At 36.1% G+C, this 16527-nt stretch overlaps 1 protein-coding gene across 1 annotated transcript in view; it reads left to right on the forward strand.

Moving 5' to 3' along the window:
* Nucleotides 1–16527, forward strand: part of slc12a4 (solute carrier family 12 member 4) — a 22684-nt gene continuing 6157 nt past the window's right edge. The window contains exons 1-16 of the mRNA XM_026937530.3: nt 1–269; nt 9993–10090; nt 10321–10452; nt 10820–10966; nt 11937–11991; nt 12236–12366; nt 12585–12826; nt 13149–13363; nt 13548–13712; nt 14119–14217; nt 14391–14448; nt 14568–14742; nt 15138–15256; nt 15756–15854; nt 16036–16155; nt 16275–16379. Of these exons, the coding sequence (XP_026793331.1) occupies nt 131–269; nt 9993–10090; nt 10321–10452; nt 10820–10966; nt 11937–11991; nt 12236–12366; nt 12585–12826; nt 13149–13363; nt 13548–13712; nt 14119–14217; nt 14391–14448; nt 14568–14742; nt 15138–15256; nt 15756–15854; nt 16036–16155; nt 16275–16379 (2099 nt within the window). The 5' untranslated portion in view covers nt 1–130. The remainder of the gene's footprint in view (nt 270–9992; nt 10091–10320; nt 10453–10819; nt 10967–11936; nt 11992–12235; nt 12367–12584; nt 12827–13148; nt 13364–13547; nt 13713–14118; nt 14218–14390; nt 14449–14567; nt 14743–15137; nt 15257–15755; nt 15855–16035; nt 16156–16274; nt 16380–16527) is intronic.

The following is a 16527-nucleotide window of genomic DNA, read 5'->3' on the forward strand; positions in this document are numbered from 1 at the left end:
GGGAGGAAGTGAGCAAAGAGCGGAGGAATGCACTTGGAAGTTGAGAGATTCAGCTGAGAGCTGGGAGCCCAGCGTTATCTTTCCCAAAAGACAAGGTAGGCCTAGATAAAGCTGCTGGGTGAATGAAAACATGCCCCATTTTACTGTGGTACCAGTGGACGATAACTCACACTCCAACTATGACAGCCTGGAAGGAATTAACTGTGTGGATTACAGAGACACAGGGCAAGATGGGTACCCTGGACATGGAGACACCGTCAGCTCTGATGGTGAGTTTTAAAACAAGCGCACTTCTTGAAATCATTTATATAAGACTCTTACGTTGTGTCTATTCTCCAAACTGCTATTAAGTGCTATTTTCTGACAACTGGGAGTATCCTTGTGAGATTACAGCAATTTTCCAGTCATGGAAAATATGGGATTTTTTTGACAGCTAACTTTTCCAAGTCTTTCCGAACTTGCCTTTTGAAAGGAAGAGTGATATTTATCAGCAGGAGATATTCACATCAATGAGCTTCCATACCACACATGACTGTGGTGACAGAGAGAAAACAATTGGAGTGGGGGAGAAGAGGAGAGGTGGAAGACAGGGCGAGCGGTGTAGTAGTAATCAGACAGGCCTCAAGTACTCCCACACAAAAGATGGAGGTCCCAGAGTTTTTCTTTTCCCTAATGCTGCCAAACTCGTCTCTCTTTTCTCATGACAGCTGTACAAGTTGGTCCCACACCACTCAAATCACTGCAGCATTTCTCAACCTCTTTCTGCCTGTCTTCTGAATTTTTTTTATGTCTGTATAAAGTAAGCTAGGGAGGAGTCACTGCTAAAGCGAGAAAGAAACAGAGAGAAACTTTGCTCTAGGGTATGACTTTTAATTCCAGGTCATCAGGGCTGGGACTGAGATCAGTGTTTGTATGCCTTTTGTATGAGAGATAAGAAAGGGAAAGCTATTTAAAACCGAGTTGGACATCTAAGTCTGGTTAAAAGATTCTGGTTAAAAGAAATCTCATTTGTGTGAAATTTGCTTTTAAAACCATCCTGATCTCACGATAAATGTGTCCAAATTCAAATAAATCAGGACGATGTGGTTGGAGTTTATGTGCTTTATTACTAATGAAGTTGTTAAATAAGGAATAAGGGAATCTAATTCTATCCTTTGTATATTTACAATGGGTAAAGATAGAAAAATGCAAGTTGAATCATGCAAATCTTTTAGAAACTTGTGTGAAAAAAATGAAGGGGTCATGTTATTTGAAATTCAGACCAAATTTCATTACAGACTGCCACTTAAATTTGGCATAAAATATTTTGAGAATTTTCTTTGCAACATATCATAAAACTCATTTACAGTGATCTATTTCTATTTGAGTCTCAGATGTGATAGAGCCTGATTTTCCACTCAAAATGTTTTCATTACATATCTAATCAAATAAGGAATTAGTGCACTCCAAAAGATTTTTCCAGTGCAAAAAACCCAGTATGTTATTATTCAATAAATTCTTTTCAAAAAAATGATTCAGGTGCTTAGGGTTGGGTTCTCTATCTGATCATTCAGAGGGCTTTTACAGGCCTCACATTTCTACTGTTTTCATATTGAATATTGTAGTATTAGCATAGTTATTGTATGCAGGAGATTTGACTTTGACTGATGTCATCACTGATCACTCATGCATCTGCAGAAGTGTAAAATAGCTATACATTATACACAGGATATCATGTGGGCCAATCATCAGTCAGGAGGAATCGGCAGAAGAATGGAAAAAGAGGAAAGAAGCGAAAATGGAAAAAATGTATTTATATCAGGGATAGGTTAATGTATAGATGTTTGAGTTTAAAGGTTAAGAGTATGTATTTTATATGAGGACTGTCTTGAAGCTGCAGGAATGAGTGGGCATTAGGGTGGGCACAGTGATGACTTTGTTCCAGTGTGAGCTGAGTGTTGTGCTGGCCGGCAGTACACAGTGCACACATTGTGTACTATTAAGGCTGGAACATCTACAGCAGCAGCACAGGAGCATTTACACTTTCCATAGTAACAACTAAAGACCTATATCCATATGACAGAAAGTCTGTATGCGTATACCTGTACCTATATTATGTCAATCAATGATTTTGTCTCAGAGTATGAACTGACATGGTTGCAAAATCGTAACAATTAGCACAATCCAATTTGTTCAGGTTGGGAGTAGGGGCGGGGTTAGCTTTCATACCTTTCTTTACAACTTCATTTAAATAATTTTCAATCTCAATACCAAAAGTCACATCCTTGCCAGTAGTGTTACAAAGTTTATTAGAATGTTTTCTTTTCTCTAAGTAATCTACAGCATGATTTTCTTTAGACACATGTCCAAATCTGATTTTCCATCACAAATTCAACATCTGTTGTGTCCTTGAACATAAATTCAGTTCTGCACAGAACTCCTATCCATTGTAGAAATTTATAAGAAGAAAATTAGCCCAACTAAACGTGTATTAAATCCAGTCCTGATCTGAGCATAACACCCTGCTGCATCAAAAGCAGCATTAGCCAGGCAGAGATAAACACATACTGGGGAGGAAGATGATTCCCAAAGATAACAAGAGTCTCACAAAAATAAAAAAAATTAAAAACAAAAATAAAAAAATAAAAAATCAAGAGTTCAAATTACTTTCCAGTGTGAGACAACTAAAATATGGGAATAATTTCTGACAAAATGTTAACCATATAGAATACAGAATGCATTAAGCTGTTTTATAACACAGCGCTGTTGAATTCTCAAATCTGTATTGGTCAGAAGGTGTTGCATATTTTTTATACAGTAACAGCAGCTTTGAAAGTAGCTCTGGCTGAAATTCAAATCATAGGTTTATATTAATGCACTTTTTTAAATAGGTTATTGTTTCTGTAGTTACACCTAATTCACAGGGAATTGTATGTTGGATGCTGCACATAATCTAAGACTAATAATAAGTTTCGGTGCTTTGTAGCAGTCAGAGGTAAAGCTGTTCCTTTAGGTTTTCCTTCACAGGAAAGTCTAATGATGGAGGATGTTGCACTTTGTGGTTTATTGGCTACAAGCTGTTTATAGCTGTTATAGCATATAAGTGATGTATAAGTGATAACAGTAACTAGGCTAACTTGTTTCATTTCATGTTCCGCAATATTAAATATACTAACTAAAAGTCCATAAGTGAAACTTTCATTCTTAAAAAATGAAATTGTTGGCAAATTGCTGGGGTGTAAGTGGAATAAAATGTGTGTTTTTAATGGAAAATAATCAACTTCATGGTTGAAACTTTGCCTTGGGCTGCATCACACCATCCTGTTGTTGATTATTTTCGTATAACAGGATCCAAGTGTCATATTCCTTACATAGCAAGATAAAATACAAATTAAAATAGAAAAATGATACCACCCATATGGGAACATGCTGACAGAACCTTTTTAGAAAGTGCATTTCATTGGGTTTTGTTAACATAACTATACTGCTGTGTGTAATTTTCAAAGTCAGCATAATGCCTAAATCAGCCCATGGTTTCTGCCAGCAGCCAGCCACAGTCTCAACACTAACATGTCCAGCAGGCCTAAACAGAGAAGCAGGAGGTTGCCTTAGAACCAGTGGGATGTAACTTTCTAGTAGAAAAAACAACTGTTTATGACTGAGGACTGCCTGGCTGTAGTGACAGCAGGTGATAATTTTGGGCTTTTCACCTCCTTTCTGCCTGAAAGAAAAGCATGATTAGTTTTTGTTGAAAGATAGCAGTCTCTCCCCATGGCAGAGTAACTTGCTTATATCCTTGTGCACTAAGCTGTGCCACTGACTTCAGTGAAGAAGTGGAAGAGGGCTAGAAAACAAGTTTTAAAAGACACTTTAATACCAAAAACACTCTTATACAATCTAACTACTCTGTACTTCCATTTATTAATGTCGAGTCAACTTAATCATCAATTTGAGATATTAAGTTCATATTTTACTTTACAGATATGCTGGCACCTTGATAATACAAAAAATAGAAACAAATCAGAGCAGTTTTCAAACTGTAGCATACTCCTTGGTGTAACATTTACTTATTATTAAAATGTAAAATGATAATAGCCCTAAAATATTTACCTGTAGGTAGTTTCAGGATACTGTAACATGTGACTCTGTAAAACATAGAAAGATAAAGATAGGATTATAATGCAATACTATTATCTACAAAGCAAAAATTAAGTACAAATAAAATAAAAATAACGAGAAATAAATAAATAACATATCAAGAAAGTAATAGGTTTACAATTCTCACTGTTATGGACAACACATTAACAATTTCAAGATTCAAAGGGTGTACAAGTGCTGTTTTGCTATATTTTACTATATTATGTAGTGGTATTGACTTCCTATAAAGTTTTAATGTTGTACACATATCTAACTTGTACAGATGGTAATAATATTCGAAATATAAATAATATACAGAAGCCCTGAACCACAAGTTGTAATAAAAAAAGTTGAAGTGCTATGTCATTATGTTGATATAATTAACTCCTTATTTCAATTTCAATATCTTATGCTGCTATTTCAACTAGCAAGTTAATAAGTCGAAATAACGAGTTATTCAGTCACAATAATGAGTTATTAAGCCGAAATTACAACATTTTTTCAACAGTAATATTTTTCAACAATAAATTTTTTCACAGATTGCAGTTCAGGGCTTCTGTATGTATAACATATACAGTTCAAAAAAACTTTACAGGACCATACACTTTACAGTAACATAAGAGTCAAATTTTTGTAAGCACGATTCAAACATTTTAAATCAGAATTAGGTTTTGAAATCATATAAATAAGGTTAGGCTGAGCAAATCTTTCCCTGTTGGTGCTCTGTGCTTATCTTATTTTACTCACCATTGTGGCCAGAGGACGTCTGCCCTCTGTCTCTGAATGATGAATCACTGTTCCACCTGTCGCAGGAGCAGACAGGATTACAAGTGCACCTGTGAGGTGGCAGTTTAGTGGTTACTGCAGTAAGAAAACACAGACAGCTGCTTTGGTCAGGTGTGCTTGACACTATAAACATCAACAAGTAATGAGTTTTGCTTAGCTTAGTCATAAAAACCTACACACCACTGCAGAGAAACCCTTTAGACACAAACACACATATATACAAGAACACGGCAGTCATTATCAGGACTATTACGTCAAGCAATGCAGTGTGCAGCCAAAACACAGACCTCAGTGGATAATCAGCCTAAGCAGCATGACTTCCCACCCTAATACAATCTTTAAATATCCATTAAATGAGAACTTTTTGGAAAATAGGATTTCACACAAAATCCTGTAATACGATTGTACAATGTTTTCTGTGGTTAATCGGTTTTAGTGTTCTCTAACACATACACAAAAAGATTTTTAACCCCTGGGTAGTAAGAGAATTAGGATAATAATGATATATGAATATAAGTGAACACGTGTGATACAGTGGTGCTGTGAGTATCAGCCGATATCAATACCCATCTGATATTTCTTTAAAAAAAAAAAACTACTAAGCTTTAAAATAATTTATTAAAACTGAAGCATTTAAAAATACAGGAAAAATACATAGGTAAAAAAAAAACAGGACCTAAAACCACAGCTGTCCCACAAAAATCACTTACACTTACACTTAGTTACACTAACAATTAAGTGAAATCCCTTACACTTACACAAATCCAATTCCAGCCTTTTCCAGTTGTCATAGAATCGGATCAAATTCATTTTTTTTTTTTTCTCTGATATCCGATCCACCATGCTTTGCTGTTATTGTCCCAATACTGATCTTGGGTATTGGCTCAATGCCATCTCTAGAACATACACCTTCTCACAAACATGCATACTGCATGTCACAAGTATTATAAGCTATAGACTACTATGAACTTACACATACACATCCAAACTAACACAGTAGGTCAGTGTAAGGCCTGTTCTCCATGTGGTGAGACCAAAACCGTAGCTTTGTTGCTGTTCTTTCATCTCCAAAGCTGTGTGGAATTTTTCACGTAGCGTTGTTAATGTGTTCAAACTTGTCAGTGCAGTGTGTTCCTTTCTCCCCTGCAGCTGCACAGCAGGGGACTCTGTGTGTGCTCTTAAAACATTTCTGAGGCTTTAATCTCTATAATGAGAATTCCAGTACAATACACCACAGCACTGTTTAACATTTTCAGTTTGTGGCAAGATCAGGCGAGTCAGTTTAAAATTCAATGACTCCAGTGTCCATAGGGCCCCATTAAAAAGAACTTATATTGAATATTATATAGGCTTTTTCTTCTAGATTTCTAGAATGTACTGTACCTTTCTGTATATTTTGAAGCAAGTTCAGAGACGTCATTACTGAATTCTCAAATCTAATTGGTCAGAGAGTGTTGATTCATTTTCTGTAACAGCAGCCCAGACTGTAGTTCTGGCCGTAATTCAAGTCGCAAGTTTATATTATATATAATGCTCTCATTCTAATACAATATCGTTTCCAATACAATGTTGTAGTAACAGCTAATTGACAGGAATTTATATGCTCCAGATTGATATGGTGACATTTCTGTGAGGAGATGTTTATTTAACATTTATGGAAGGAGTCTCCAGTGTCAGCGATTTGTAAGAGTGTAACTTTAGCTCTGGATGGAGGACACTGAGTATTGAGGTTTCTCAGTCATCAGCTACATTTTTGTCTTATTAACATCAAGAGAAAGTGAGGAAATGGCTGTTTTATCACTTACATTACTGCAGCTCTAAAGGAACTAATTAAAGAATGACGTGTCTTTCTTTAATAATAAGACAGTGTAATCACTGGCAAATTGCTACAGTAGAAAAGTAATCAGGCTGACATTTCAGGATGTCAGGTTTTATTCCATACTAATAAACCTTTTAGTTAAATACACTAACTATATCAGGATAGTTCATGCCGGAAGTGTTCAGTGGGGTTGAGGTCAGGGCTCTGTGCAGGCCACTCGAGTTCTTCCACTCCAACTTTGGCAAACCATGTCTTCCTGGGCCTCGCTTTGTGCATTGTCATGTTGGAACAGGTTTGGGCCCCTTAGTTCCAGTGAAGGGAAACTGTAATGCTACACCATGTGTCAACTGTGTACTTCCAATTTGGCAACAGTTTGCGGAAGAAACACATATGGGTGTGATGGTCATGTGTCCACATACTTTTGGCCATACAGTGTATGTCAAAATCCCTGTTAAAGATTTTCTTTATGGAGCAAGATTAGGCAAGTCATTTTCAAAATCAATGATTTTATATAACATTTCATAAAAAATAACTTCCATTTTATTCTATATAAAACATTTTGACTTCAACCTTTGTAATGAATCTTTCTGTACAATACACTTGCACAATTTGATAAATAGCTGGCTAAATATCTAGTACAAATAGATAGATAGATAGATAGATAGATAGATAGATAGATAGATCACTTTATTCATCCCAGAGTGAAATTATTTGTGAACTAAATTAAAAGGTTTACTTTGAGGCATGATCAGTTAAATACAAATTGTGATATTTGATTCAGTCTTTTTAAACCTCAAAATATAACTTCCATTCCAACTTTTAATAACCACTGGATGGCCAAACCCAATCTGAATGAGGTAATAAAGATCAGTGTAAGGAAACATATTGTTCTAGACTTTTTTTTAGTACTGTTTATCATCTATGATCTACTCATACTGTCATCACCAGTGTGAACAGAAGTTCTATCATGCTGTTTGACACTAGGTGGTAGCATTAAACCAGTTTTCCTCATCTTCTAACTCGTTCACATATCATTAACTGCTGTGTGAACGAGTTATGTGAACTGCTATGTGAACGAGTGGGTGTCTTATGCCCATCTTCCATTTTCCAGTGTGGCTTTAATTGTGGCTTGTATATAATGTTAATAGAGGCTGAAATCTCTAACTCTAAAAGGGCAAAGTCTGTCTAATGGAGAACTGAGCAGAATTAAAATGCAGAAAGGTAACAAAGAAAAGAAAAAAAGACAATATTAAGAGAGAAATAAAGTTTGTGCAAGATTGTCCTTAATAATAACAGTACATATTAGTATTCTAATGTGTAATTCTTAAATGTTAAAAAGTCTAATAAAGTAACAGCAGAAGCACAAGTTCAACTTCAATTACATGATAGATAGATAGATAGATAGATAGATAGATAGATAGATAGATAGATAGATAGGAATAAGACCATATAAGTAAACACATGATTAGATAGGATTGGATTTAGCTCACTTTCTGATTTACATTTGTAATGCATCAGTACTTATCTGTGTTCTAAACGTGTGTGTGTGTGTGTGTGTGTGTGTGTGTGTGTGTCGCCGGTCTGCTGCATTAGTATTAGCTCTGTCTCATTTGTGAGGTCACAGTTGGCCTGGATCGAGGGTGTCTATGGCCAGAGCTTATAACATTTCTCACCTCAGAGAGACATGCTGACCCACAGCAATGCTAACACTAACCCTAACACTAACGGCACACTAACACAAGACAAAGGTGAGTGTTATGCAGCTTACAGAATGCAGAATGAAAGAGAGACGGAGGTGATAGCATAAAATGAAGTTCAGATAGGACTGTTTGGTTGCTGAGGGTTAAACTCTGGGACATATTAAAGACAATTTTGCTGCATCAGCAGTTGTGAAGGTGAAGGAGTTAGTGATAGGTTTGAAGTTTTGTGTGGAATTGATGTGGCCTGTGAGTGTTTCTTATATTTAGGTGCTGCTTGGGGTTCTGCCTGTGCACGTGTATTATTGAAAATGCAAAAACAATGCTATTTGAAGTTTCTATTTCTTTCTTTCTTTTTTTTTTTTTTTTAACTTATTTGGACATTTCTTTGGCTTTTTTTTCTTGCATGCTGGCAGTTAAATTAATTTGAATACGCTTCTCAAAATATTTATTCTACCTAAATAGGATATGCATGTTGTGTTTCTTGGAGTATAACTGAGTAGATACTCATACTTTTACAAATAAGGGAATAAGTACTGCTTTGACAAGGAGTCTGGGATTGAAAAAAAGAGGAAAGTCTAACTGAGAGAAACACATGGCAACATTTTGTGTTTACTAGAATAAATATCAATACTGATATACTGTACATACCAGTATATAGATCTTTATTGCATATATGAAATATACATTTAATACTTTACATTAAAATTCTCTCATCTTATTTACTGTATTATAACGTAAATAACGTATTCTCTCAACGTTATTTACTGTATTAGTTAATATTAACTAACCTGCACTAATAAACTATCAGTAATGTAAACAAATTAACAAAATAAGTTGGCACATGTATTAATTGATGTTTGTTTAAATGTTAATGAAACACACCTGCGTTGGTGGTTTATTTAATTCCCCATAATTTAGCAAAAATTTAATTACAGCATGTTCCTAAATGTTCATAAATTACTGAACTCTCAACTCTTCAATTTACTCATTCGATTGGTTAATGCAAGTGGGTTATGTGGGTAATAATTTGTTTATTATTAAAAACGATTAGTGTTAGTTACTTTGTTAATGTGACATATATGTGTATAAAAGCTGAAGTACAATTGTTATTCATATTACCTTAAATATGTGTTAAATAATGTCAAAATGGGAATCTTAATGTAAATCATTACCAGTAATTTTTATATAAAATTGCTTGCTTGCATGTGTGAGAGAGAGAGAGAGAGAGAGAGAGTTCAATCTCTTGGTTGCATTTCAGTGTTTGTATCTTGTAAAAAAAAAAAAAAATCTTATATCATATGATTGCTTCATTTCTTTTGCATTGTTGTTCTGGACATTCAGTCTTCCATTAGCAAGTCATAAAAATTTATTATATGCCTTCTGCGGATACATATTAGATAATTATTTCAAAAATGATTAAAATGATGTGAATCCATACATTTCCTTATAACATATAACATTTCCTTGAATAAATGAAAATTAATATTTATGTTATTTTATGTTATGTGTCTGAAGCATGGTGCTTGTCCTTTCTTTCTTTCTTTCTTTCATTCTATCTATCTATCTATTAGGGCATGGCATTCACAAAGAAGATGTTCCCTTCCTCAACAATACAGATTCAGCAGCAAAGAGGAATGACTACTATGACAAGAACTTGGCATTGTTTGAGGTTATTGTTTTCCTTTTGACCTGTTTAGAACCAAGCTAAAAAAAAAAAACTATTGACCTATTAAAACCAAGTCCATAACAATAACTCATGTATTCTACAAGTACGAAAGCTGAGTATCTATCCTACTGTGGATGGAACATTATCTAGTAGCAGAAATAATTAGATCAGAATTTTGTATCTGTATATCAGTTTTCTTACAAATATTTCCTGTGATGGATTTCTATCTACAGGAGGAACTGGACATCCGGCCCAAGGTCTCTTCCCTCCTCAGCCGCCTGGTCAACTATACGAACATTACTCAAGGGGCAAAAGAGCATGAAGAGGCAGAAAGTGCTGATGCTTCGAAGAGGAAAATGCCAAAGGTTCAAAATACACACAGCTACACACAACACTATAGGACAATATTGTATAAAATATAAAAAAAATGTAAGCTGCTTTTGATTTGAACATCTTATACAGTATGTGACTCACAAATAAAGAACATTAGTAAGTGACTACTATGAATTATTTAGTCACTATAGTGAAACTAATAGGAAAATCATCTGCTTACATGAGTCCTGGGATTACGTTTAAATGGTATAAATTGGGTTTAAATTACTTTTGTATTAAAAAACAATGAACAAAGAAATTAAAATTAAATGAACAAAGAAATTTCAGTCTTATTCTCAGTGTCTGGTAAAAATTGTGATGCAAATTGCTGTTGTTTTCTCTTTTCCCTCGTTGCTATAGTCTCCAAACATGGGCACACTGATGGGAGTTTACCTGCCGTGTCTGCAGAATATATTCGGCGTGATCCTTTTCCTGCGTCTCACCTGGATTGTCGGCACAGCCGGAGTCGTGCAGTCATTCCTCATCGTCTTTATGTGCTGCTCTTGTGTGAGTTGTTGCATATCACACACCTACAAATACACTCACGTAGATCTTAACAGACTGTATATATAAAAAAATAAGAAATAAAAGAAGCAGGGATGGTGTGATGCAGCCTGATATGTAGCTGATTATTTTCTTGTATAAATATGTCTTGAAGTGTTTTATTCCTCTTATACTACAATAATTTTCTAACAATTAAATTTTTTAAAAATTATTAATGAATGACACGTCATACTTTTTATTCATTTATAGTTACATTTAATGTTGTGGAAAGCCTGTGAGACAAGTTAGCTCCTGTTATCACTTATATTATAGCACCTATAGCACGTTACAGGTCCCTCACCAGCCTCTCTCTGGTTTCTTTCTCTTGACTTTAATAAGACAAAAAAAACAGCTTGTAATGTTACCGAAAAAACAGAATATTAAAAAAAAAAAAAAAAAAAAAAAAAAAAATCTGCCCTGGGTTAAGGATCATTACAAAGAGATGACATTGGAGATTCCTTCCATAAAAGTTAAATAAACATCTTTTCACCAGATGTTTCATAACAGCACATTTTAAAATTTGTTTATTATTAATCTATGATTATGTGGAGCATCTACCGTACAAGTCACTGTTAATGAGTAATTACTGTAGAAGTGATAACATATTAGAACGAGCACATTAATATAAACCTGCCAGCACTACTGTCAGAGCTGTTGTTATAGAAAATGAATCAACATTCAATAGCACAGCTTAGTAACTGAACTTAAGAATTCTTCTCATAGGTAAAATATTTATAATAATAACAACAAGACATGCGTCACCAACTGAAAACTTAACCTTGATCAATACTATACAAACATATAACTATATCAAAGTTATAGATGCTAGCTTGTTTAAGGAATTGCTGTCTATGGCCCCTGAGCCATTAACTGTATCAAAGAGTCCCAACATCTGGAAACTACAATGAATAACCACTTTCATATTCTTTTACAGACAATGCTCACAGCAATATCAATGAGTGCCATTGCTACCAACGGCGTTGTTCCAGGTAATACCTAAAATGACCTCCGTTCTACAAGAATTGCCTTTTCATTGGACGAACAGACAAGAAAATATTTTCTTTCATTTCTTTTTATTGTTCACATATCATGCATGTAGACAATGAGCTTTTAACTTGTGTTTAAAAATCCTACTGTACAGTTCGTTTATTTTAGTAAGTGTATCGAAGTGTTTGATCATTATGTCTGTATCAGTGCTGCTGTTTGTGTAAACGTGTGTGGTCTGTTTTCCAGCTGGTGGAGCATATTTTATGATTTCACGCTCTCTGGGGCCCGAGTTTGGGGGCGCAGTGGGGCTTTGTTTCTATCTGGGAACAACCTTCGCTGCTGCTATGTACATCCTGGGTGCCATAGAAATATTTCTTGTACGTCAAACTCTTGTTATTCTCATTTACATTAGGAAAAATTCAAAGAACCTGTCCAAGGTTACATTCATACTACATATCTTTCCTTATGGTTACATTGCTGTTATGGGATAATTCATAGTAGTCATTGAATAACTAAATACTGAAATAATAAATTGGGACTTTGGGATTCGTGTGCTACATTAGGATATTTAATAATTCTGTTCTGAAATCCACAGAAATATCTGGTGCCTCAAGCAGCCATATTTCATGCCACTGATGTCCATGCGGAGAACAGCGTCATGCTGAACAACATGAGAGTTTATGGCAGCATCTGCCTCAGTCTCATGGCTGTTGTGGTGTTTGTAGGAGTAAAATATGTGAACAAGTTTGCCTCACTCTTCCTCGCCTGTGTTATCATTTCCATTGTTTCCATCTACGCTGGGGCAGTGAAATCCATCTTCCAGCCACCAGAGTTTCCGTAAGTCCAAGCACACTCTAAAAACAGGATATAGCAAGATTTAAATGGAATATGTATGACTTCATTCATAGCAAGCTGAACTGGATGCTGAAAAGGAGGGGGGGGGGGGTGAACTGGATTCCATTTGGATTTCTACTTAAGATGAACAAATTAGCAATGCAGTAACTCGTGGCAGTTGCCTAAACATTTGTGAATCATCAAATGTAGGGGACAGTTAATGCTACGCTTCCTGTTTTTGGTTCTTTGCTGTAAACTCTGATGAACTTGTCTTTATGACCTTTGAAGATAAAATGCTGTGATGTAAATGTTTGTTCTTGATCAGGATTTGTATGCTGGGGAACAGGACGCTGGTGCGTGATCTTTTTGATGTATGTGCAAAGACAGTACTTGTAGGGAATGAGACAGTACCCAGTAAGCTGTGGAAGAACTTCTGTAGCTCAGAGAATGGCAGCAGTTTTCACTGCGATGAGTACTTTGCCCAGAACAATGTGACCGAAATTCAGGGAATTCCTGGACTGGCCAGTGATATTATCCGAGGTAGGAATGTCTACTATGGAAAGTATGTAGATGTCTGTCTAAATATTCAAAAATGATTTTTAAAATTGCATAATATTGGTCCCGCCTGACTGCAATAGAGTTTTCCTCTCTATTAGTTTAATAGAGTTTTGAAAATGTGTTTCCATGGAGGCAGTCTTTTATAGTGAGTGTGTGTTTGATGCAGAGAACATGTGGGGCGATTACATGGAAAAAGGGCAGATTCTGGAGAAACCTAGCCTGTCCTCTGAAGATGTCCATGGTTCTATGGAGTCCTTCAGATATTATGTATCTGCAGACATTGCCACATGCTTCACCCTCCTTGTGGGAATATTTTTTCCCTCAGCTACAGGTACAGCCACTTCCTACAAATGATGATATTCTACATGGTGTACCGCAGGGCTCTTTACTAGGCCCACTTTGGGTTTTATTGGAAATGCTACTATATAAACAGATTATTAAATGAAGTCAGTTTTCATAGAGATGCTTAGATTTTTTTTAGTTTTTATATTTACCTTATCTTTATTTTCTAATTGTATACATGTTTTCTTTTCTTTTTTTGTGATATTTTAGCTACTTTTATCTTCCTTTCTCTTTTTAATTGGTATTAGAAAATTAATATATTACTGTTTTGAAGCACTCTGGTGTACCTTTTTATGTATTTAAGGTGATAGGATTTTTTTATTAATTAATTGACAAGTCTGCCAGTGTAGCTCTCGCTAAATCATACTGTCTCTTTCTCAATTTTACTGTTTCAGGTATTATGGCTGGATCGAACAGGTCAGGAGATTTGAGAGATGCTCAGAAGTCTATTCCTGTAGGGACAATATTGGCCATCACGACCACCTCCCTTGTCTGTATCCTTCCTGCTGTTAATTACTCTATTTATTTTATTTTATTACCCCATATTGAATCTCATAGCATCTCTAGCAAAAGAAAATAATGAAGGCTAATCAGACGAAACATCTTATGGATCCAACTGCCTAAAACAAGATAAGAAATCTGTTTGTTCCTGAATTATCATTGTCAGATTTCAGTTCAGTGGTCTTGTTCGGGGCATGTATTGAAGGAGTGGTTCTCAGAGACAAGTAAGAACTCATCTGAAGATGAATCGTGATTGCTTAACCAGCATTTCAGAAAAAAAAACTTTTTGAGGTCACATGTATTTGAATGCCTTCACAAGCAAATTTCATATGTGTATGTACAGATTTGGAGATGCAGTTAGTAAAAACCTGGTTGTTGGCACACTCTCCTGGCCCTCGCCATGGGTCATTGTGATTGGCTCATTCTTCTCTACGATAGGGGCAGGGCTGCAGTCCCTAACTGGAGCGCCCCGTCTCCTGCAAGCCATCGCCAAAGACAACATCATTCCTTTCCTCAGAGTAAGACTTCAGCTGTTTCTAACCATTTAGTAAACATACCAAGGCATATGCCTAAACCTTCTTGTTCTGTTCACTACACAGCATTGCATGTATGTTGCCGTATCTTTTGACTATTGTTAACTGTCCAATTTATAACACATACATACATACAAATACATACCATTCTTATTACTTTTACTGTAGTTACTGGATAATTCATAGTAGTTTCTGAATAATGTGCTTTAAAATAACCAAACAAGAAGCTGGGACTTTTAGAGGCTATCTGAATAATTACGATCGTCTGCTTTTCTGGGAAGTAATAAACAAAAATAGATGTACAGTATTTGCATGTTACTATGTAAATTACTCTACTTTGTATAATAAGTACTGTGTGTGTATATGTGTGTAACATCTAGGTGTTTGGACATGGTAAAGCCAATGGGGAGCCTACATGGGCCTTGCTGCTCACGGCACTCATAGCCGAGCTGGGCATTTTAATCGCATCACTGGATATGGTGGCTCCCATTCTCTCTATGTAAGAACATAACACATGCTGCATAGAATCACACACTCACATCCATGTCACACTGTAAAATGACACTCTAACTGATATCCTAAACACCAACAGATCAGGAGGTGTGCACACACAATGGTTTGCACATCTGAATCCTGATATTTGTGCCCAATTTTCTTGGTAAAATTGCTCAAGCTCTATCAGATTGGATAAAGCCTTTTGGTAAACAGCAATTTTCAAGTCTTGCCACAGACTTTGCCTGGGTCATTCTAACTAATTTAAGCTGTTGGTTTAGAGCCACTGCCTTGTTGACTTGGCAGGATGCTTAGGGCTGTTGTTGTGTTGGAAGGTAAATATCCACTTCACTATCAAATCTCTTGCAGACAGGAACAGGTTTTCTTTGAGGATTGCACTGTATTTGGCTACATCCATCTTGCCTTCATCCTTGACCAGTTTCCCAGTCCCTACTGAAAATCATCCCCATTTTTAATAATTTGCCGGTGTGTTGCCCTCCTAACAGGTTTTTCTTGATGTGTTACCTGTTTGTAAATTTGGCTTGTGCTGTACAAACTCTCCTGAGAACCCCAAACTGGAGGCCGCGGTTCAAATACTACCACTGGTGAGTGTGCATGCAGTGTGGAATTGTCTTCAATCATGACCTTTATTTGAGATTTGCTTTACCAGCCACACTAGGGTTGGTAAAATGTAGGTTTTGTTATTAAACAATGCAGTAATGAACAGCATTGCAGACTTTAAATAGAACAGTCATATATCCATTGCCCTATCTGTCTATTTCTCAGGGCCCTGTCTTTCCTAGGAATGAGTATGTGTCTGGCTCTAATGTTCATCTCGTCCTGGTATTATGCCATCGTAGCCATGTGCATCGCTGGCATGATCTACAAATACATTGAATACCAAGGGTGAGTGGTGGCTCAAACACTTTTAACCTAATTCACTGAGACAACTGGAGTAGCACCAAGGTACAGTATATGCTCTCATATATGCTCTTTGTCACACTTTCTCTCTGCCTGTGTCTCAGAGCGGAGAAGGAATGGGGAGATGGGATCCGGGGTCTGTCACTCAGTGCCGCTCGATATGCTCTGCTTCGTTTGGAAGCTGGACCTCCTCACACCAAAAACTGGAGGTTTGTTCCGTTATCATCTCAAACTAGAGCAATCTGCATGGTCAGGATAACAATCCTTATGTTGCTTCATCTGTTTATTCAGTCTTTTTTTCACACAGTGCACTGTGGGCTGGGATGTAGAAAGGCATGTGAGGTTAAGGGTGATAAT

Source organism: Pangasianodon hypophthalmus, chromosome 25 (assembly GCF_027358585.1).
Source record: "Pangasianodon hypophthalmus isolate fPanHyp1 chromosome 25, fPanHyp1.pri, whole genome shotgun sequence".
In the NCBI taxonomy this organism is placed as follows: domain Eukaryota; kingdom Metazoa; phylum Chordata; class Actinopteri; order Siluriformes; family Pangasiidae; genus Pangasianodon; species Pangasianodon hypophthalmus.